The following is a 23667-nucleotide window of genomic DNA, read 5'->3' as shown; positions in this document are numbered from 1 at the left end:
TAAGGTGTCAGTGGTGACTTAGGCTTTAACTTGTAGGGATAATGACCGTGATGCAACATTTAGAGTATCTATTACACATTTGCATATTGGGAGTTATATCTGGCCTTGAGGGAAGGTTTTGATTGTGACGTCAGGTGTTAGCGAGGGTTTTCAGACAAAATGTCCGGAGTTTCGCTTACAAAATAATAAGTCAAACAAGGAAGTAATTCAGTAATTATGCAAAGATGGAGTATTGTCATATAGGAACACAAGCTGATGTAAAATGATTTCCTTTTCAAGTCATTATTTCCATTATTCTGTGTCAGAGTTTGATAAAACTAGAATCAAATACAAATTGTATAAAACTTTCCAGGGTAAGATGATTCTAAAATCTCATTTTGCTTTTATTCCATATACATAAATATGGTACTACACTGTAGTATCTATCATATCTTAAATAACCACTCCAATATTCAAAATTCAATTATAGTATTGAATCTTAACAAAACAGAAAGATAATCGATGAAGCCTCAAAATATTAAATAATTAAATTACTGCATTGCACGAATGGAGTCGAATTTGAATCATCTCCCTTTTTATTTATTCATTTTTCATTATTTTTTTTTTAAATTTGTGTTAAATATTCAATAGTCCATCATATTTTGTATCACTGCCTCAAAATCAATATGCTCAGTTGAAATAGGGTCTCTCTTAACTTAACAGCACATTTGAATTTTAAATTTAATAATAATGTATGCCCGTTATCGTTTAGCAATCATCCATCTAAAATTCAACATGCACACATTATTTCAGGAAAGATTTCTTTTCAAATTATTGAAAATAACTTTAAAGACCATGATTACCCAGGTAAAACTTTGAACTTTGCAATAAACATAAGCAGAATACAGCACAAATGGTCAAGCATTAAAACTCTCAGGTCCAAAATCTGATGTCAGTGCTCCAAATGAACACTTAAAATTGGTTAACATGCAAAAAAAACACAGTTAAATTCTGAGAAAAAAATAAAAAATGCTGATACCTTGAACAGTTTTATTCCCTTGTAAATAAGACAAACATTATGTTAATCGTAAAAAATTTAGATCAATCTTTAGAAAAATATGTTACTAAAGAAACATTCAAAATGTTTTTTAATGTTGTCGGTGTACACATGAACAATATTGAGAATGATTAGTTTGGAAATTTGCCAAATTTGGGTCTAGCTCCATATCAAGACAATAAATGTTTAGACATTTCTGGTAAATGTTTGCACATAAAATGCCAATCACACCAGAGTAATGGCTTTCAAAGTGACGTAAAAAGATTTTCTCTACCAAAATCAAAGCAAAATTTATTTTCCCAGTTTTCCCATAAAATTCATTTCAAATTTGTTTTGGAGCATACGGAGAGAAAAACTAAATTCAAAGCAATCATCAAAATTCCTTCTAACAAAATCACATGTATCAATTTAATTGGCAGTTGCTATGGTTAAGGTTCTAGGTTCACTAGAGAACCTTAACCAAAAATGATGTTTAAAGTTCATTGATTTAGAAGGCAGAGAAACTGACATATCAATATAAAAAGTTAATGACTTCTGAGAACAACACATTAAAGCAGATGTAACAAGGTATTACGAATTAGACTGGGTTAGAAATAAGGCAACTTGGCATATAGGATAAAATGTCTTATAAAAGCTAACATATCGAGAGCTTTAATAAGCACAATATTGAATTTTTTCAGAAAAAAACATTTTTCTAAAAGGTACAATAAAATTGAGAAGAAATGTACATGCATCTTTTTAGGGAGAATCTTTTAATACCTTTATCCGTGACTGTTTGTATTCCAAATCCAAGAAAGCAGGGGAGATAAACGAAAACATCTATATATAGCCTGGATACCCAAAATACTCAAAATTATCTGCCTGTGTACCAAAACAGTACTCTCCCTGAACAAAAATGTTATCTTCAAACAAAAGCCCATAAAAAAAAATAAAATATCCCACTAATATGGCAAACTCAGCTAATGAAGACAAAATCCCTTAATCATTTTAAAAGAGTTTCTTCCATAATAACAATGTTTATTAATAATGAGCATATTTTCAATAACATGAACACAGGATTTCGCCAGATCTGTCAATCAAATAACACTGGTACCACATGTGACTCTGCCTATTTTATTGTCCATGCTCTGACCCATGCTCTGACATTTACTCCGACTTATTGAATGGGTACATGTACATGTGTGTATGCTAAACACTGTGTGGCACCTGGTAATTTATCCTGCTTAAATACTGGCCATCGTCACTATGGTTTTTTATAAAGTGATAACTGACTTTCTATCAGTCATTATACTGCAAATTATGAGAATACTTTTGTCTAATATACTAATATCATATTTTATACCATTGACTTTGTTTATAGGGTTGGGACTCTGATCTAGATTGATCCCTTAATGTCAAAATCGGCCTCGGTGGCTGAGTGGTTAGGATGTCCAACTTAAAAACCTCCACCTCTGGTTTGTGACCATGAGAGTCAGTTGCCAGGTACCGACCGCTGATCAGTGATTTTTTTATCAAAGTACTCAGGCTTTCCTTCACCTCCAAAACCTGACATGTCCTTAAACATCCCAACAAATCACCCCTACCACAACCTATACCACATCTATCATGCAATGTGTTACAAGTAGGTATAAACAATCTGGTAGGCTAACTAATTCTTGTTGTTGTCTGTGCTGGATAAAACTGATTTTTGTGATGCTGATCTTGTTTAATTCATCTACATTAATATACAGTTAAACATGTTTATAACGAACGTGCTTACAACAAAGCCATGGTTATAACATAGTCATTTCTATCGTCCCCAGAGCTTCATTAGAACTGTAACTGTAGTCGGATATCTTTGATCATTTACTTAGACGAGCATTTTTATCGTAAATAATGACCAGAGTGATCTTGGCGCCCACCAAAGATTGATCTATGTCTGATAAATGTCAGATGGATCTATTCTCTACTTCTGAAACTTCAACTATCAAAATTCAAGATGTCAACCTTTTGTCGACCATCTTATTAACTGATTGGTCTAAAATATACTGCACAAGTAGGGCCCAAGGGAAACCTACATATGAAATTTGAGAATGATCCCTTCGGTACTTTCTGAGAAATAGCGGTAATATTTATTTACTAACAAAATCCAAGATGGTTGCCTGGTTGCCATCATGTTGACCGATCAGTCCCAAATCACAATATGCACAACAAGGGCCCTAGGGGAACCTACATATGAAATTTGAGAATGATGCCTTCAGTACTTTCTGAGAAATAACGATAACAAACTTTAACTATCAAAATCCAAGATGGCTGCATGGTTGCCATCTTCTTGACCGATCTGTTGCAAAATGCAATATGCACGACTAGGGCCCTAAAGGAACTTGCATATGAAATTCCAGTACTTTCTGAGAAATAGCGATAACAAGAAAAAGACGGAAGGACGGACTACAGACCACAGACAAAAAGCAATTTAAATAGCCCACCATCTGATGGTGGTGGCCTGGGCGAAAAATAAAATAAGTAACCCTAATGATAAGTATTAAAGTCATGCTACCATCCCAATATTATTGTAGGGACAACCCTGTACCATCATATATTGGGCTTTTTGGGCTAGCGAGGTCAGGGGGCAAAGGTGATCAGTGGTGTCTGGAATAATGCTATGGGATGTCGGAGAAGGTAAATAAGAAATTAAAAAAATAAAATTCAAAGGTTACGTCATCATCATCCATCGCTGCGTTTGTGCACAGGTAGGAGTCCAGAGTCTGGGCCTAAATTCCAAGATTACAGTCACACATGTATGTTCATGCAAAATATTCATTCAATCATGCTGAAATATATCTTTAACACTTTTTAACATTTAAACTATCAAAAGATTTGTGTAATACAATGAACCCTCTCAACCTGAAATCATTTCAGCAATTCCAAGATCATGTTTTTTTTATCCAACTTTTCACTACATACATATATTACAAAGTCACAAATAACAAGTGAATTATTACAACACATCAAGCACAGATTTTCAGAATGAAATACAATATTAGAAGGCAAAACCTTACAACAATGACAAGTAGATAGGAAACAAACACAAGGTAAGATACCTGTACAGATGATATATATACATGTATCTAAATAAGATGAAGGTTTTACACACGAAAATGATGAAAACAAGTAAAGGGACTGGTGAGGAGGGAACCTAGGCGTGTCAATAACAAAAATAAACCAGTTATCCTATCACATTTAATGAAACTATACTATATGTTATGATGCAAGCGATGAAAAATAGGAGATACAATAAGTTAACTAAAGTCTGGTTTCAGGTACATACACAAGTTTGAGAATTAGTCTTTGATGACCTTGAAAGTCGAGTTGAAAGTTTATTCACCCTATACACGAAGATTACACATGTACCTATATAGGTCTAGGTGCTTAGTTAGCAGTTTAAACAAAAAGTAAGATTTAAACATCCGATACTTACTGGCCATAATGTCGCATGAATTTTATTAAATCATATTATTGGATTCCCCCACCCCAATTTTCTTGTGCGTGAAAAAACAACGAAACACAACACCTTACTAAAACAAACACATTGTAAGTGCAGTCATATTTTCAAGGTAACATATATAGCACAGTACCCCCAAAAATCTAATTTTCATGATGCATGACTGCAAAGCAGCTAAATCAAAAACTGCAAGCAAGCCATGATATTGGGTGTACGATGAAATGAATAAGCATACCACATGCAGCTAATCAGCTATCATCACGATTCATTTGTTAGCTCAAATTCTATTGGGCTGACAATGAACCAATCAAAAAGCTTATAACAGCTCTTACAACAAGCAAATGAAGGGATTGTACACACAAATGACTGGTGGTGTTACACCCACATGTCAGATTTACCTTCTTTGTGTTAGTTGTGTCTTCATCCTAAGAAAACGTAAATATGCATAAAGAGCTTGGGTTAGGATACATTCAGCTACGGACTAGATCAAACCAGATGTACCGGAGATATCACTGCTTCTGTCCATATCAACTGTGTTAAAAATCTGAACATCACCGGGGGATAATGCAAAATATTTTGGATATGAATCTTTTGCTTCACGTCTCTGTACTTTTTGACTGCTGTTCTTAGTATCATTTCAGTATGATAGTCACATTTTTTTTGAAAATAGCATCATAACTTGACACAGGTCAATTAAGTATTCAATGAAATGTTATGTTTGATGTTTAGCTTGACAAATAAGTTATACAAATGGAAGTCTCAAACGGCTAGTGATCAAACACAGTATGAAGTGGCGAAAATATTGTTGGAATTTGTATTGCCTCTTCCATCAGTGATATCCCCAGTTATGTTTAGTACCAGTCAAATCAAACTCTTGAAAATTAATCTACAATCAAATCACAAAAAAACACAACAGAAATATAACCTTACATAAATATGATTAAAAGTTTATACAAAATAGATTATTGAAGATTTTTATGAAAAAAGAAAGACTATTTTGAAATCATGAGGAAGGTTCATTCATACATACAGTAACAGGAAAAGGAATAAATAATTTGGCCATTGGAATCGTTCTCTAACTATTGATTAAACAGATTAAAAGAAAGAGCCATGCAGAATACTGTCAGGGGTGTTTAAACCTGCTTATCGAATACATACCTCAGCAATATTCACATGGACGATAAACATCTTTCCTTCGTAAGCTATCTTGCGAATCTGGTTCCTGAAAATGGAAGAATTGTGATTTAAAAAAATGATTTTTCATTCTGTAAACAATTGAACATTTTTTTCCCGCAATTTTTATATTTTAAAACGTGTACAAACAAGAATATTCAATTGTAAATAAATATGACGCCTGTAAATTTTATTTATCGGATTTCTTCATGAAAGACAATTTTCAAGCAATAGATTGATGTATGTAAATTACTAGGTAAAAGGCATATGAACCGATGAAAATTAAATATTGAAAAAAATCAATCATACAAAATATCATTTTTAGGGAGGGTAAAAACATCTCTAAATTAACATAACCATGTACCGGATAAAATTTTCCTGAAATTCAGATTTAATACAGTATCTAATATCACGTCATTAGATGTTACTAAAGACTTGCCATTTGTAGAGTTGGGTCCGTCGACTCCCGTAGAATGTCATGATACCTTGGTGTGTAACGCCCAGATAGAATTGTGTCCCTTTGTGATCCTGCCGGCGATGCAAAAGAGAAATAAACAGAACATCATTTTAATAAACAGAACATTGTTTAGGTTTTTATTAAGATTGACAAGTTTTTCTTTGCAGCCACATAGTTTTAATGAAGGTGTATAAATGTAAGGACTCCAACCAAATTAAAAGTGTAATATCTTGCTTTGTTGGACAGTAGATAACTATTCCGTCTTTGCATATTATAGAGTTAACTCCCTTGTATGTAGGTATCCATTGTAACATCATTATTTTGTGGGCAAAACTCACATCATTTTCTCTGAAAAGCATGATAAATACGCTCCCAAACAAATGACATCATAATCAATACCTACCTTATATTATAGATAACAGATAAAGTGGGATTATGATTATTGTTAATCACATTTTTATCCTGAGTTTCAAATTTTCACAAAATTTAATGAGAGAGCTCAATCCAAAATAAAGTGTTCTGCGAATGTGATGAAATTAATGAAGACAAGAAATATAATTTATGCGAAAATAAAATGGTCTACAGTAATCCTACAGAAGAACCTAAAATGATAATTGAAAGTTTTCATTTTTTTTTCAGCAATAATCACCAGTGATATAAGCTTACATGTTCCAAACGGTTTTTATGAATCATCAAGTCCATCTCAAAAAGTTCTTAAAATATTCAGTGAAAATTTTACGAACATTGAACATAATACAGGGACACTGACCTTGACCTGGTGGGGGTCGACACCATACGTATCCAAGGACGCAGCTTTCTTCAGGAAGTTGGCTTCTGCCTCGGCGGGGACTTGGCCACTGCAGAAAATACACACCACATGTACACTTACCAACCAAAAATCCAAAACAGAAAATATGCCAGCACATATGCACTTCATTAGAATATATATTCACAAACCATAAAAGAATATTCTTAACATTCAGATAAAAAACATCAGTAAATCTATTATCAAATCATATCATGATAAATGGTTTTCAATTGCTCTGCTAATCTTTGCATTAAAAGTAAAATTTAGTAAATCTTTTTTTTCTTCTTTGAGCAATTGTTTATTTGTAGTAGTATGCTCTCAGAATAACGTCAAGGACATTCCTTAACTTTTAGGAATTTTGTAACTTAAAATTCTCCATAGGAAAGCATTACAGTTTTTAAGGAAGGCTTCTTAAGTGAATCCTTAACTTTAATAATGCTTTCCTATTGAGAATTTTAAGTGAAGGAGTTCCTTCAGTTAAGGAATGTTTGTGAAAAACCCAGGTTCTTTTGCTATACCTGAGGGTTTTGTGTAGCTCCATGATCTGTTCTTCAGTCTTTGGGTTCTGTTTGGGTAACATCTTAAACTCTGTAACATATCCTGGTGGGTGGTCCTCAGCCTCATAGTCACCAACCTCAGCTGGAAAAAGGAAGTCAAGTCAGTATATCTTCATCTGTCACTATCTATCTAGCTAACTATACGTAGTCTGATAGAATTTTCATCCCCTTACAGGGGAGCCTGGAAAATTTTAACCTGAGGGGGCAGATTCTTGCCTCATATTTTTAATAATCTTCCTCCAAGGTATCAATCCCATATCCTTTACAAATTTCTGAAGCAATGAAACCTTGTCCCCATACCAGGACAAACATGGCAATAATACATTCTGTATCTGTATAGCCCTACTGTCGATCCTTGAAACTACCCAGCATTCTATCTCACCATTCCCTATCCCTGGCTACCCAGAGTTCTGTCTCACCATTCCCTATCCCTGACTACCCTGAGTTCTGTCTCACCATTCCCTATCCCTGACTACCCAGAGTTCTGTCTCACCATTCCCTATCCCTAACTACCCAGAGTTCTGTCTCACCATTCCCTATCCCTGACTACCTAGAGTTCTCTGTCTCACCATTCCTTTTATCCCTGACTACCCAGAGTTCTGTCTCACCATTCCCTATCCCTGACTACCCAGAGTTCTGTCTCACCATTCCCTATGCCTGACTACCCAGAGTTCTGTCTCACCATTCCCTATCACTGATACCGGTCTGACTACCATCCCCGAGAGTTCTGTCTCACCATCCACCTCCCGAGTTCTGTTCACCATTCCCTATCCCTGACTACCAGAGTTCTGTCTCACCATTCCCTATCCCTGACTACCCAGAGTTCTGTCTCACCATTCCCTATCCCTGACTACCCAGAGTTCTGTCTCACCATTCCCTATCCCTGACTACCCAGAGTTCTGTCTCACCATTCCCTATCCCTGACTACCCAGAGTTCTGTCTCACCATTCCCTATCCCTGACTACCCAGAGTTCTGTCTCACCATTCCCTATCCCTGACTACCCAGAGTTCTGTCTCACCATTCCCTATCCCTGACTACCCAGAGTTCTGTCTCACCATTCCCTATCCTGACTACCCAGAGTTCTGTCTCACCATTCCCTATCCCTGACTACCCAGAGTTCTGTCTCACCATTCCCTATCCCTGACTACCCAGTTCTCTACCCAGAGTTCTGTCTCACCATTCCCTATCCCTGACTACCCAGAGTTCTGTCTCACCATTCCCTATCCCTGACTACCCAGAGTTCTGTCTCACCATTCCCTATCCCTGACTACCCAGAGTTCTGTCTCACCATTCCCTATCCCTGACTACCCAGAGTTCTGTCTCACCATTCCCTATCCCTGACTACCCAGAGTTCTGTCTCACCATTCCCTATCCCTGACTACCCAGAGTTCTGTCTCACCATTCCCTATCCCTGACTACCCAGAGTTCTGTCTCACCATTCCCTATCCCTGACTACCCAGAGTTCTGTCTCACCATTCCCTATCCCTGACTACCCAGAGTTAAGCCTCACCATTCCCTATCCCTGACTACCCAGAGTTCTGTCTCACCATTCCCTATCCCTGACTACCCAGAGTTCTGTCTCACCATTCCCTATCCCTGACTACCCAGAGTTCTGTCTCACCATTCCCTATCCCTGACTACCCAGAGTTCTGTCTCACCATTCCCTATCCCTGACTACCCAGAGTTCGCTCACCATTCCCATCCCTGACTACCCAGAGTTCTGTCTCACCATTCCCTATCCCTGACTACCCAGAGTTTGTTCACATTCCCTATCCCTGACTACCAGAGTTCTGTCTCACCATTCCCTATCCCTGACCGACTACCCAGAGTTCTGTCTCACCATTCCCTATCCCTGACTACCCAGAGTTGTGCCTCACCATTCCCTATCCCTGACTACCCAGAGTTCTGTCTCACCATTCCCTATCCCTGACTACCCAGAGTTCTGTCTCACCATTCCCTATCCCTGACTACCCAGAGTTGTGCCTCACCATTCCCTATCCCTGACTACCCAGAGTTCTGTCTCACCATTCCCTATCCCTGACTACCCAGAGTTCTGTCTCACCATTCCCTATCCCTGACTACCCAGAGTTCTGTCTCGCCATTCCCTATCCCTGACTACCCAGAGTTCTGTCTCACCATTCCCTATCCCTGACTACCCAGAGTTCTGTCTCACCATTACCTATCCCTGACTACCCAGAGTTCTGTCTCACCATTCCCTATCCCTGATGCTGTTAACACACATCCAGAGATACTTACACTGTATGATGTATGCGGCCAACAGATTAGCGTCTGCTTGTGAGCAGAGCAGACGGCCATGATGGAGGTCTCGTCGCAGTTGAAGGAACAGGTAATATCTACAACACAAAATTTTATCTTAATTTGATGTTATTGTATTGAAGGTTCGTCAGTTTTTCCCAGCTACAACTAACTGATTGAAGTATCCTACAAGTACAACTAAATCAGAAACAAATCTTTATTTTCACAAGAAGCAAACTGCCACATGTGCACTATACAATCTAAGCTAATTACCAAACAAAAAGACATATCCTTTTAAAATAGTGATCTTGACAGTTGCTAGCTCTGTCAGCAGTCATGATAAATTGTAGTTTAAATGAAGAAAGTCTAATGAGCATCTTCCAAAATAATGACTAAAACCCTTGGGGGATACTAATTAAACCCAGCAATACTGTGATCTTGTACAAACGAAATTCACAAGGTTGATTAAAAAGAAATATTTAAATAATAATAAATTAAATTTTAGCTGAAAACGACAGCTTGTAAAATAACAAGATATCCCAAAGGCATCTTGGTGCCCACCAAATAATGATCCATTTCTGACAATTGAAAGAGAGATCTTTTCTCTGCTTTTTAAACTTCAACTATCAAAATCCAAGATGGTGGCCTATCGGCTTGTTAACAGATTTTTGCCAAAATGCATTATGCATATCTATGGCCTATATGTGAACACTATACATATGTTGAGACAGGTCCCTTCAGTTCTTTCTGAGAAATAGCGGTAACAAAACCATGGCATAAAGTCACTTGCCCAACGATCAGGAGAGCCAAAATGTAAGGCTCATTGTGTGCAGTCATTTGATGAATATAAAATTTTTCATTAGAAAAAGTTTTTTATTTAATATATTGAAAGGTATACAGTAAGGACCTCTTACCTTGTGATTTCCTCACGTAATTTCATTGGATCAGCCGGGTAGAATTTGACCCGGAAACAAAGAACTGTGGGGTTCACACCTACAAATATAAGCATTATAATACATTTCAAAACTTAAATAATTTTACTTCATAATTCATTTGGTAACATATTTATAAAATTATACATTGTAGTAACAAGGAGATCAAAAATATTTCTCTTCCAATAAGAGTAGCAACAGTATGATATTATATTGCGTACTAATTATAAAGTCAAGAAATATAAAGTCAAGAAAAATGATTTGCAGTGATTTTGATTTGTAGAAAAAATTCATACCCATATCACTACAATTCTTTATCTATGGCTGAAGACATCAAATTCAGAAACAATAGTCTCTGTATGAAAATGATACTTTAGCATAGAAAAATACAGTTTTGTCATAATAATTCAGGTGCCATTAATTATAATAGCTGTATGATATTGATACTGAGGATCTCGAGGAAACAAATGTTTAGGAAATCAGAAAATAGCGTATCTGTTGTGGAGCTCACCTTTGAGTTGTTTGTAGACAGACTTTAGGGGGTCCAGCCAGTGCTGTAAATATAAAATATTAATTAGTACAGCTTCCTTATATAGCAATCAAATGGCTCTTTATGGTGCTATATAGCTATATATATATATATAGCGTACCAATGAATTGAGAAAACTTGATGTCACAAATATCACTGAAACACTGATTCAGTCAACGTCATTCTGAGATAATACTGTATACTGTTAGTGCTTCTACATGGATCATAATTTTGCAAGCAATTGTCCTTCAAAGGGGAAAATATATAAAATATAAACAATACAAATGTCTAGAGCTTCATTTACAAATCTTCGGCCTTAATTAACCATCCTCAGGTACATGGAGACAATAGCAAGCTATATGTACACGTAAAATCCATCGTAAATTTCCAACTAAATTAGTAAAGAAGACACATTTGTGTATTATTCAAAATTTTGCAATTTCGCAGATCTGTATCGTTATGGTTACAATTTAAGTTATGATACATGTAGTAAAAGGCAAGTGATAAACCATAATATATAACTCTATATTTTAATCTAACAGGAATATTTCAATTTGATTTACCAGTATTTTAAAATTGTGACTTTCGACACACAAACGCGTTATATACTGTTTTGAAGAACCATATTTTTTCTTCTGTTTTCCCACTATGTTTACAGGACATATAGGAAATCTGTATTCATATCACATCCTTCCTTTTGAAATTCAGGAGGAACTTTTCCAATTTAATTTTGCTACTCAGCATTCATAATATAATTCTGGTTTTGTTAACCAGAACAGATCAATGGTTCTCTACCAAACTTCTCAATGTATTAAGATCAACTGCATGTTTAAAAGTAACATCCCCCTATATAGCTACAGGAATAATGTGAAAGTTGCGGGATGATATAATTATGACTTACAGAATTAGGTGTTCTGTATTCTGTACTATTATATTGCTTTTAATACCGAGCTTTTTATCTCACACTGCCACACTTTTATAGCTATTCAAATATTTACCAAACAAAGCACATATTTCCTGTTTACACAACACATGAATGCAAACGACAACCTACAGGATTTAAATTGCATTATGATATGAGATATTATCTTCAGATGGAAGTTGTTATCAAACTTCGGGTCAAAGGTCACTTCAATAGTATCTCTAATGAGCTAAGGGAGTACATAGAAAACCTCTTTTACTTTGTAGTTATACCCCAGAAGTATACGAGGTGATGGTTGGGACATGTAGCTGTTATTAGGTAGCACGTTTGTGGTTATGATGTGGTAACGGCGGTCTTTGGGGACGACACACAGGAGAGGAAACTATCACATTAGCCTCTCTATAGAAACATGATAATTCAAATAAGGATGAAACATAAACTACCGTCAGCTCAACAAATATCCCACCACCCAATCAATAGTGACGACGCCGTTCTTATCGTGACATCGTAGATCGGTGTGATCTGCGATACCATTGCTAAGGCTAGCTTAATTAAGTTACAACAGGCACTAACCAGGCCAAGCCAGTGCTTTTACTAATTCATACAATATACCGTATAGAAATGGATTGGCTGTAATTTGTTAGATATCAAAATGTAGGATGGGCAAGGTTGTTTTATAATTTCAAGGAATTTCCAGGGATCTGTCATATTCAATTCCAGAAATCCTTCGATGAATACAGACATTAGTTAAAATCATAGAATTCAAATTAAAGAATATATTTCAAAATTCTTAAAAGCCTGGAAGAACTTTGACTAATTTGTAATCAAAATACAATACTGGATTTGTGTTAAGTATGTCTAGATCAATAAAACAAATCTTGGGAGAACAACTAAGTATGTGAAACATATGCTGTATTCAACCCAATTAGGGCCTTTGTCCCTATATAAGTGCCCCTCCCCTTTTTGAGACCTCATTAAGGTTAAATTTTTTAAACGTACTGGGCGCTTATTGGGTCAAATACAGTAGATCAAGCCCTGAGGTTTCAGAGTGATTTTTAGGTATCTTTATTCAATTAAATTTGCTTCTATACATCGTGAACAGCTAAAGTCTATATTAAGAAACACACTGTGTCTGAATCACGATGTCAATGTTTAATAATGATTAAAATATCAAGTATTATTATTAAGATTTGAAATTAGACCTGGCAGCCGTTTCACTTATTAGTAAGTTCATGTGGCATTCTCTGTATTTGACTGATTAGATAACATAAATATAACCTACTCATTAAGTTTCTATATCCAGTCTAATAGCCAGCTGAGCCTTTTGTTACACACAAGCTGGTCACGCTTTATAAATAAAGCCATTTTAATAAGGGAGGAACAACATCCCTAAAATCACTGATAATTTGGATTCATAAATGTGTTATGGCAACGCAGAAAGTTCCTTTATATGATGACTTTAAGCTTATGGTTATAACAGTTGGTAGAGTATGATAGAAATATTTTTAATATGAAGCCCAAAAGGCCTTAAGGGTCATCTGACCATCTTGGCACAAGTTTAATAGGAAAAGAATTTATCAGGGGTAAAATGTTTTTCAAAATGGTGACATTGGCATCTATCTAGCATTTTGGACAGACAAGAACATTTTTTGGGGGAAGGGTCTTAAAATATAATAACACTTTTATCGCTGCCTTTCTCTTAAATTTCAGCACCAGTGGCATTAAAAATCCTTTAAATTTCAGCACCAGTGGCATTAAAAAACATTTCTAAAATGTGTTGTCAAGTTTGTGATTAAGGCATCCATCTTGAATGTTGGATCAACATAAAAAATATAGCGTGGGATTATATATATTTCAGGCAAGTTTCAGCTATAACTATAAAGAAGTTCAACAAAAATGTGTTTTCAAGATGGCAGTAGTGGCAGCCATCTTGAATTCTGGATTGGCCTGAAAAATAACAACACTTAGTTGGGTCTTATAATGTAAGGATTTTTTCTAGCAAGTTTCATAAATTCACACTAGTAGAACTTATAAGTGTTTTCAAGTCGGTGATCATGGTAGCCATCTTTGAATTTGAGTCAGATGACCTTCAAATTAATGGACTTGTTCTAAATTAAATATGACGATTGACATAGTTTGTGACTTATGCTAATCGGCGTTTAGAGGTGCAATCAATGAGAGGTAACTCACGTGGAACATAAGACCAAATTCTGACATAGGCTTTTGGAAACACAGCAAAAACAATTATTGAATCTTATCCAACAATACGACAGAATGCATTGTGTATGCTAGACTGTGGTTGGTTTATTATTATTGTTTGGGTAAATGATATCCACAACTGCTGCAAGAAATCCCTAGGGACCCGTACATATGGTCCCTAACTCAAGCCTACTTAACTTCTGAAATCCCCAAGGTCCCTTACATATGGTCTCTCTACTCAGACCTGCTGAAATATCTACAGATTCCAGTAGCCAACAGGCTCAGGTTTAGATTTATTGCAATTTTATTTACACCAAACTCATTTTCTACTGGTTAACTGTCTCTGAAACATCCATCTGGAATCCATCAGTAGCACAGTTCAGCTCCTTATTTGGAAATCTTGAATATTTGGTAAAGCTTATGTAGATCAAATGAAATCATTTTGACAGAACCTATTAGGAAATATCACATCTACACACAATGCAGCCATGGCTGAAAGACAAAAAGATAAACCCTCATCATGTAATGGCTCAGCATGAGGTTTTAATACTAATACTGCATTTAGATAGAAACAGCTATATGTATTTAATACCTAAATAGCCAGTATTTCTTTATATGAATAGAGATGGAACAGCCAGAGTAGGACAGAACTTAAAGGACAAAATCTGCCATATATGGCATAGCTGGTTATTTACAAGGGTCAAAAAGTTTTGTGATTTTGAGTAAAAACCATAAAATTCAGTTTTAGTTCTTTCAATATTTTCAAAGTTTTGTAATTGACTGCCAGTTTGACACCAATTTCTGTGTTTTGGTGATTATTTCCCCCAACATTGCGAAAACATCCTCAATCAATTTGATCATCAACTTAAAGCTGAAGCAAAATACTGTATTCGACCAATAAGCGCCCAGAGCGTTTAAAAAAATGAAAGAGTGCTAATAAGACAAAATTATTGCAAACCTTTACAGTTTTGTGTTGTATTAAGTCTTAGTTTATACCTGGGCTATTGAAATTGAGGCCTTAAAAAGGGAGAGGGGCGCGCTTATAGCTACATGGGCGCTTATTGGATCAAATACGGTACTACTCTAAAAGAAGAGAACCATGTGTATAATACATTTATAAAGAAAATGACATTAGTTTTGACTTAACTTGGACTTTGAAGGTGGTGTAAATCTGAGTTCAATTTTATGAACAGATCATATTTTTTTATCATGTCCTGTTCAGTAGATGTGTATAAGATACAGCCTGGTCCATATCTACTGTATTTTCCCTAATGAGAACCCGGGCGCGGGTAAATGGCCGTTATTTGAGACCATTTCTAGATGTTTTTTTTTTTAAACAGACTATAGTCATCTTGCTTTTAGTTTTGTATTTTTCTGAAACTTACTATAGCCAAATTATGTTTTGAAGTCAAGTAAGTATTGAAATTACATAATTGTGAAGAAATGTATGCACCAGAAGTATTAAACATTGGTTAAATATGTCTGTTTCACGGAATTTTGGCATTTCATGCTAGCCTGTTTGTTTACCACGCGTACACAAAATGGCGGACGGTGCTTTCGATCGCTACTTTCGTTTTGTGGCAGATTGGAAATACCAGCAGGAGCACACAATTAAATGCTTAGAAATGATAATATTCCTGTTATTTAGTAACCTTTATCATAGATATACAGTAAGTATTCATAAAACCTGTATAGACATCGCTAAAATGTTGTTGCCAGTTAGTCTTCATCCATACATGTGTGTGGGGCATTCAAGTGACACGTTTTGTTTTGAACATGGCGTTCTCGCTGTTTCTATGTGTAAACACTTGGCAAAGATGTCCTAAATCCAATATCTTGAAGAATTTCTCAAGAAAAAGGAACTGATCTTCAAACGCAGACTATCAGCCACCTCATTTTCAATGGGATTTTTTTTTTCTGATAGCAAACTATTTCCAAGTAAAACATATAATAAATCAGGTCAACAGTTGCTCATGTCCCATAACTTAGCTAAAGTCACATAAAATTACTTGTGCAGATGTCACAATCAACTCTTGCAATATTAATAGACTTTTATTAATGTCAGCATTATCAATAATTATTAATGTCAAATAATGGATGTCACAGGAGCCCAGTGTTTCAACATTTTCAAAAACATTTTTTAATGGAAAACCAAACCACCAAACTGATATATTAGTCAGCAGTAATTAACACTATGCATGTTGGTTTACATTATAAATGATATACAACTGTACAGTATAAGTTTGGGATACTTACCCTCTGCTTTTCGGAGTCCACATATCTCAGACCAAAGTAGTCCTTCTCCATCAAATTCAACTTGTTGCATACTTGTTCAAACAGAACGTGACCCAATGTATCCTTCTGAAAAATTCAATTACAAGTACATAGTTATATTAAAATCTTTGCAATCACTTGCTTAATTAAATATTATTTTATTTTATAAAGTTTTAAGTTCTGAAAAATATCTATAAATAGCAGTAAATAAAAGACACTAACTTTGAATTTTAAGTAGAGGGTGGAGAGAATGTGTAAGAATGTCAGACACACTAACCAATAGGCCACCAGGACCCTGAAGTTGGGAAGTACATATAGAATGTTATGACATCCTAACCACTAGGCCAATATGACCCAAAAGTACATGAAGAATGTTATGGCACCCTAACCACTAGGCCACTATGACCCTGAGGTTGGGAAATACATGTAGAATATCAGACAATATCAGACACTCTAACCACTGACCAATATCACTATGGACGTGAAGGGCAATTGTTAAAATGTAAGTATTCCCCTTACCATACGACCATTTCCACTCAGAAATGGAAAACTTAAGCCTAACTACTTGACCACCATAACCCCCCAAAAAAGTATCATATGTACATTTGGTTGAAAATAATATAGACATCCGAGGCTAAGAGTGAAAATAGAATCTGGTCAAAGAGACAGAATGATGGGCAATCATGTCTATAAAAGGCATTACAAATATATAAAGCCCACTAATGGCTCTCCTAGAAACTACATCACCATGTGTCCAATCTAAATGTGTATCAATTAATTGATTACATCTGCACTGTTGATAAAGCTTTGATGTGTAGTGATAGTGGACTCCCTGTTAATAATTACTAGACTTCCACACCTAGACATATGGAATCAGCAGCTGGCTAAACCTCAGAGGAAGGATAATTCAGAAACAACACAACAGCTACTACAAATTGGATGTAACTTCCAGGAGAGGTGTACATATACATGTACTGGTAACTGTACAACAGTCCAGGTGGATATCATGGACAGGATTAGAACAGGCCACAGGATCAGGAAACAGTCTTAGACTTAAATTACAAGAATTCCACCGAAGTGGATGTGTCGCCTGCACAGCATCACAAAAAATAGTTATTTACAGTTGAAAATATTGTTAATAATTAGGAGAAGATATCAAGTCCCGTCACTCTTGCAAATATTGATGGATTTTGATCAGTATCAAACCCATCTAATATTTCATTGATGTAAAGCAACATATGGTTGAAATCGGAAAATAAATATATAATAATAATAAAAAATATAAAAATAAAGTTATCAAGCAGAAACCATGGATTTATCTGTTTTGACAATTTAAAAGTTCTGTAACTCTTGCAAATATTGATGCATTTTGACCATTATAGAACTCATCCGAGATCTCATAAATATAAAACAATGTATAAAATTTGGTTAAATTGGACTATAAATTTTTAAGTTATTGAGTGGTTACCATTGATTTATCTGTTTTGATGATTTTAAAGTCCTTTAACTCTTGCGAATATTGACGGATTTTGACCATTATCGAACTCATTTGGTGTCACATTGATATAAGCAATATACGTACCAAGACACCGACATAATGATACCTAAGTATTGTTCTTGCATTGCAGGCGAAACAAAAATGTTTGCTAGCCAATCAAAAATGATGTATTAAACCTTTTGCAACCTCATATGTAATTGGCTAAGTCTAAACCTTGACAATTTTAAACTATCCTATCCCTGATCACATGATACTCACAAGACTCATACACCCCTAAAAATTCATAATAGACTGGTCTTGACTTTGACTTGAAGAGTCTAAATGTGTCTTGAGGGGTGAATGAGTAATTTTTTAGAAGGGTCTCCAGAGTTTTTGTTGATGCCAAGCTGGTGTACCTTGATAAGTTGACCAGTCCCATTGGTTAATGATATTTACTTGATACTTATTAATCACAGATATCAATGCTTTAAAATTTCAGACACATTAGCTTCTTAATGTATCATCAAATATTTGTTCACAGCTATTGTTTTTGTAGCGTTAAGTCCCATAGAGTTTAGCCTTTATGATTGTGGACTAAATGGTGCCAAATACAATAGAGCAAATCTGTAGCTGCTAATTTTAGGTACAATTAATTTTCAGCATACATTATGACTGTAGACTTGTCAAATGGTGACAAAACTCAATGAAGTGAATCTATACTTGCTTTTAAATTTCAGGTACCATTAACTTTTACTACACATTATCTAATATGGCAGCTACAAATTTAATGAAGTCAATAATTTCAAGATGTGAAAAATGAACAAGTTTTAAAATTGATGTTTACTTTCTTGCTTTTGAATTTCTAAGGACTTAAAAAACACAGTTTTTTAAACCTAATTAGGTTTAATTGCCACAGTGGTTATATAAGAGTCAATTTGCATGAGTATTCTTTAGTGCTGTTCAGGGTATAAGTGATACATATATACTTGTGTAAGTTTTTTTGTTTGTTTTACATTCCATTATCAGCCAGCTGACCTTGCAGGTTAAGTAGGAGTTGAAGGGAAGCCTGAAATCTGAGACCTATGACTGGTCAGTACCAGCCAGCTGCCCCATTTGGTATACCAACTGTATTCCAAGAAGTTAACTGCAAGGTTGGGCTAATGATTGATTAACAGCTATGTCATGTGTATGCAATTGTGTTGTGTGTGTGAATATCTGTTTGTTTTGGGAAGCTGCAGTATATATGTTGATGTTAACACTACACTCCATCCGGTCACATTATACTTACAACATACATGGGCAAACACATAATAAATGACATTGGATAACTCTGCCACTTTCAGCCCTTAACATATAAAAGAGGATTAATCATCACCATTACAACAGAAAAGTCGAAAGTAGGGTCAATGACGTCAAGCTTAAGTATAATAGGCCCTGAATGTCATAAGCCAGAAAGGAAGGTCCAAGTCATCATACAAAAAGAATTCAAATAGGTTCAAAGTTGGAGTCATAATTATTCTTTTTGGGTGTTTAGATTGCAAAATAATTTGACTGAATTATTTGTACACTTATTGGCGCATGAATGGCAAAAATATTTAACATCAGCTTGAAAATTTCCATGACTGCTTTTGGCATGTTTTTTTTTTTTTTTTTTTATGTTTAAGGTTTCACATGAAGTAATTAAGACAGAACAAGTAAACACAAAAAGAGGAAGGTAACATCAGCAGAACTACAGTTTACAGGGAAGACATGCAATATGCTGGGTTTCTATGCTACTTTATAAATCATATTTGTGGAAATGATAAAAACATGATGTGCGTTATTAACCATTAGAAATGGAATATGCCGTGTGCAGGTCTTCTAGAAAATCGATCAGAACGTTATGCTGTCCTCCTCTAATGGAGGGAGATAAGACAAAGATAAGTAATTGATCTACATGTTCTGATATTTACTGAGAAATATAAAGTATTCAAGCCACTACATTATCAATATTCTAAAAACAATTATACACATGGATGCAAGTATATAGTGCAATATATGCTATCACTGAAGGCATGATCAATATTAATGCCATTTAAGGTGCCAGTTGGTTCAGATTTCTACTGTAAAATACAGTGTACTTGTACATTTTATTAGCTGCTGGTCCAGATTTCTGCTGTAAAATACAGTGTACTTGTACATGTAATTCTCTGGTGCAGATTTCTACTGTAAAATACAGTGTACATGATCATGTAATTAGCTGGTCCAGATTTCTACTGTAAAAATACAGTGTACTTGTATATGTAATTAGCTGGTCCAGATTTCTACTGTAAAATAGTGTACTTGCATTGTACATATAATAAGCTGGTCCAGATTTCTACAGGAATATACATCTTTTAGTGGTACATGTAGTTAATTTTATTTTATTAGCAATTGGAAATTTGCACTCGCCATGGCTGTACTTAATTGTTAGTTAAGTACATCAAGGGAGATAACCTCGTTGGTATGTGCATCAAGGGAGACAACCTTGTTTGCATTGTATGTGCGTAACAGGAGATAATCTAGTATTTAAATACTTTAAGGTAGTGCATAAGGCCCCAAAACTGTGAAAAGTCAAAGAAAAAACTAACCACACATTTGCAGACATACCATAAATACTTCAAAATAAACTACTTAAACACATGCAGGAATACCATTAATACTCCAAAATAAACTACTTAAACACTTGCAGGAATACCATTAATACTCCAAAATATCTATCCAATCACTTGTAGGGATACCATTAATACTCCAAAATAAACTACCGAAACATTTTCAGGGATACTATAAATAGTCATTGATGTGTTAAAATATTTAAACATAGAGATAATTCTTTAGAGTTAGCTCCCACACAAACAAATAAACTTCCCCAAGTGTTGGTAGTTTTGGAAATAAAATCAATCACCAATTCATTACCCTGTGTGTAGGTATATCGTTAAGATTATGGACCGAGCTTAAAGCATTGTTTTCAGCTTCTGATCCCGCAGAGCCCTGAGCTTTAGCTGTATCAACATTCACTCTCTGATTCTATGTATAATTCAATAACCCCCGCTAGGCACCCAAATAATGCCTCTTGTCAGACACTATCTACTATTCAAACACCCAATAACCCACAATAATACATAGGCTTGTAATTTCTTGATGGCAAAACCAGGGAAATAACCAGTGGTTTGGTGGCATCAAGGATGTGAATAATGAAGAAATACTACAAAGCTGTGATTAACTCAGTTATATAAGCTTAGATTCCCATTACAATGCTTCAGGTTAGGGTTCTCTCCACTATGTTTTTCTCTAGTTATAATTACGGTACAAATAGATACGTATCGATCCCCAATGTACTTGGAATCGGTCGGGGTGGTAATACACCATATCATTATGTAGATCTTTGTTACTAATCATTTTAGGTAAGTTCCATGAGAAAAACTACTAAGACAAGTGTATGGTTTAAGTATCATCAATTTGATCAATCCCCCCCCCCCCCTAATTTCTATAGATATGCTAATTTATAATACACTTTTTATTTGGCATAAACCAAGTTAAATATATGGTGGGGGAGAGAGATGTATATATCCTATAATATGACCAATAGAAACACCACAGCTAGATTATATATCTTGAAAAGTCACAGTTTTCTTAACTTCTTAACCGTCAAAACTATTCTGTACTTGCATCTGTATCTGCACTTGCAGGTAGGTTTTGAACATGACGTCATATGTTTCTGAGCGTAATGTCATACTTTCTGGAGAACGACGGGAATTGCACCCACAAAATAATGACATCCGTGGCAATGGATACCTACGGCAAGGGAGCTAACTACTTAATAACAGAATAATGGTAAAATTCTCACAGTGTGACAAAAATGTTAACTCTTCTTGAGCCCCTGGTTCCAGTTATATCCAGAGCGTACTTTCAAATCTATTGTTCACACTGTTATCCATGTTTAATCAATTGTTTTTGATGTGTCGGGGCGAATGTCTCTTTGATATATATGTCATTACTGTTCATTGTTTTCACTAAATAACAGAAAAGTTTAATCAATTTGATATGGAAGATCAAACATCCGGCAGTAGCACATTCAATTAACTTCAAGCTACCCATGTTAAAGAGCTCTATTGCTTACGCCAATTTACTTAACAACATGACAGCCTTTTCCGTTCCATCATACCAGAGAGGACAACACGTGCACATGAGTAATTTATTTGAAATTAAACAGAATTCAGTAGGCGCCACGGATGCATCATGCAACAATTCAAACATACGCCATGTCAATTTGTCAAACGTAGACGTATCGGCCGTACAGAAACGCAAAGTCAGCCACTCGTTCTATTACTATTGACATGATCTACTTTGTCTGTGCAAACCATCTCGTATCTAAAGCGAAGATCAGACGTCCAATATCGCCATATCTATAGACGTACAAATATCACACTGAGTAGGCTACAGACGAGAGAAATAACAGTCAAACAAGTGCCTTCTCCTCGTCAATATATTACATGTTGTTTGCCACGACGGAAGATTTTTGTGAGAGATTGGCATTATTGAAGAAAGCTCTGGATCAATACCCCACTACTCTAAGAAGAGTAGATCTAGACCCCCAAGTCCCCTCGGGAGCCATCCAGCGGTCTCCACGGGACATAATAATCAGAATCTGGTTGCACGGTCTGTAGTTCTATATAGGACACAATAACTTTTTCACATGCAACAATTGTCTATATTACTTTACAAGTGTGGAAGCACATGATACGATATATATGTGCTCTGTATTCCGTAATGTCTGGATATATGACAACTGACAAATGAGTCGATGTTCATTCACCGTGACTATATTTAGAGTAGTAACGCAGGATTTGCATGTCAGAATCCCATCTATAATTATGCGTAGCAAAAAAATCTATACATGTTGGCTCGGACTTCATTTCTTCAGTCCATGGGTAAAATCATCTGGAGTGATTGAAAGAATGTACGGCTTTATTTTTTTCCTAAAAATAATGATGTCTTAAAAACCCAAAGAACATTTTAAACATCATCCTTCCATAGAAGGGAATTTATACTTTTGAGGTGGAAATAATGATAGATAGAATTTGGTCGCTACAGGTTCTTCATGTAGAATCAGTATAATTATGTATGTTATATCAAGAATGTTATTTGTTCAATTCCATTTCTGGATTTAGTAGCAGATGAAGTTTAAACCTCAAAGCTATAGTACTTTCAAATTCTGCTAATTTGGATTGAACAATACATAATCAAGCCTTCTCCACTATAATCAATTAATTTAAACATAATCAAGACGATCTTTACCAACCAGACTTGCATTCTAAATTGATTATCATTTTTTTTATATCGGTTTAAACCCAAAACACCGAGACAGCAACAGAAAAATACATGAGAGAGGCAAATTCTACCCTCTGTAAATAAAACATGTGACAGAACAGCAGAAACAACAGATTATGCGATGATAGTCAGAATCAATATAAGTACTTTACAGGATTGGTGGTATTTCACTAACGACACCATGCTTATCACTTCACAAAGATTACCATCCTATTG

At 35.3% G+C, this 23667-nt stretch overlaps 1 protein-coding gene across 5 annotated transcripts in view; it reads right to left on the bottom strand.

Moving 5' to 3' along the window:
- The window catches only part of LOC138333239 (FERM domain-containing protein 5-like), a 71097-nt gene that overhangs the window by 21785 nt on the left and 25645 nt on the right, over positions 1 to 23667 (bottom strand). For 3 of the 5 annotated variants that reach the window (XR_011209967.1, XM_069281494.1, XM_069281495.1), the window contains exons 2-11: positions 16608 to 16712; positions 11213 to 11255; positions 10684 to 10762; positions 9770 to 9867; positions 7474 to 7594; positions 6917 to 7004; positions 6130 to 6218; positions 5676 to 5739; positions 4916 to 4942; positions 3733 to 3786 (exon numbers count right to left, since the gene is read on the bottom strand). Coding sequence is in view for 4 of the 5 variants with exons in the window: in XM_069281494.1 (XP_069137595.1) it covers positions 3733 to 3786; positions 4916 to 4942; positions 5676 to 5739; positions 6130 to 6218; positions 6917 to 7004; positions 7474 to 7594; positions 9770 to 9867; positions 10684 to 10762; positions 11213 to 11255; positions 16608 to 16712 (768 nt within the window). In the remaining variant the exon portion in view is untranslated. The remainder of the gene's footprint in view (positions 1 to 3732; positions 3787 to 4915; positions 4943 to 5675; positions 5740 to 6129; positions 6219 to 6916; positions 7005 to 7473; positions 7595 to 9769; positions 9868 to 10683; positions 10763 to 11212; positions 11256 to 16607; positions 16713 to 23667) is intronic. The other 2 variants (XM_069281496.1, XM_069281497.1) reach the window with 2 other exon arrangements.

This window comes from Argopecten irradians, chromosome 10, assembly GCF_041381155.1.
Source record: "Argopecten irradians isolate NY chromosome 10, Ai_NY, whole genome shotgun sequence".
NCBI classification, from domain to species: Eukaryota; Metazoa; Mollusca; class Bivalvia; order Pectinida; family Pectinidae; genus Argopecten; species Argopecten irradians.
The sequence above is the reverse complement of the archived record's forward strand: the minus strand, read 5'-3'. Positions and strand labels throughout refer to the sequence as shown.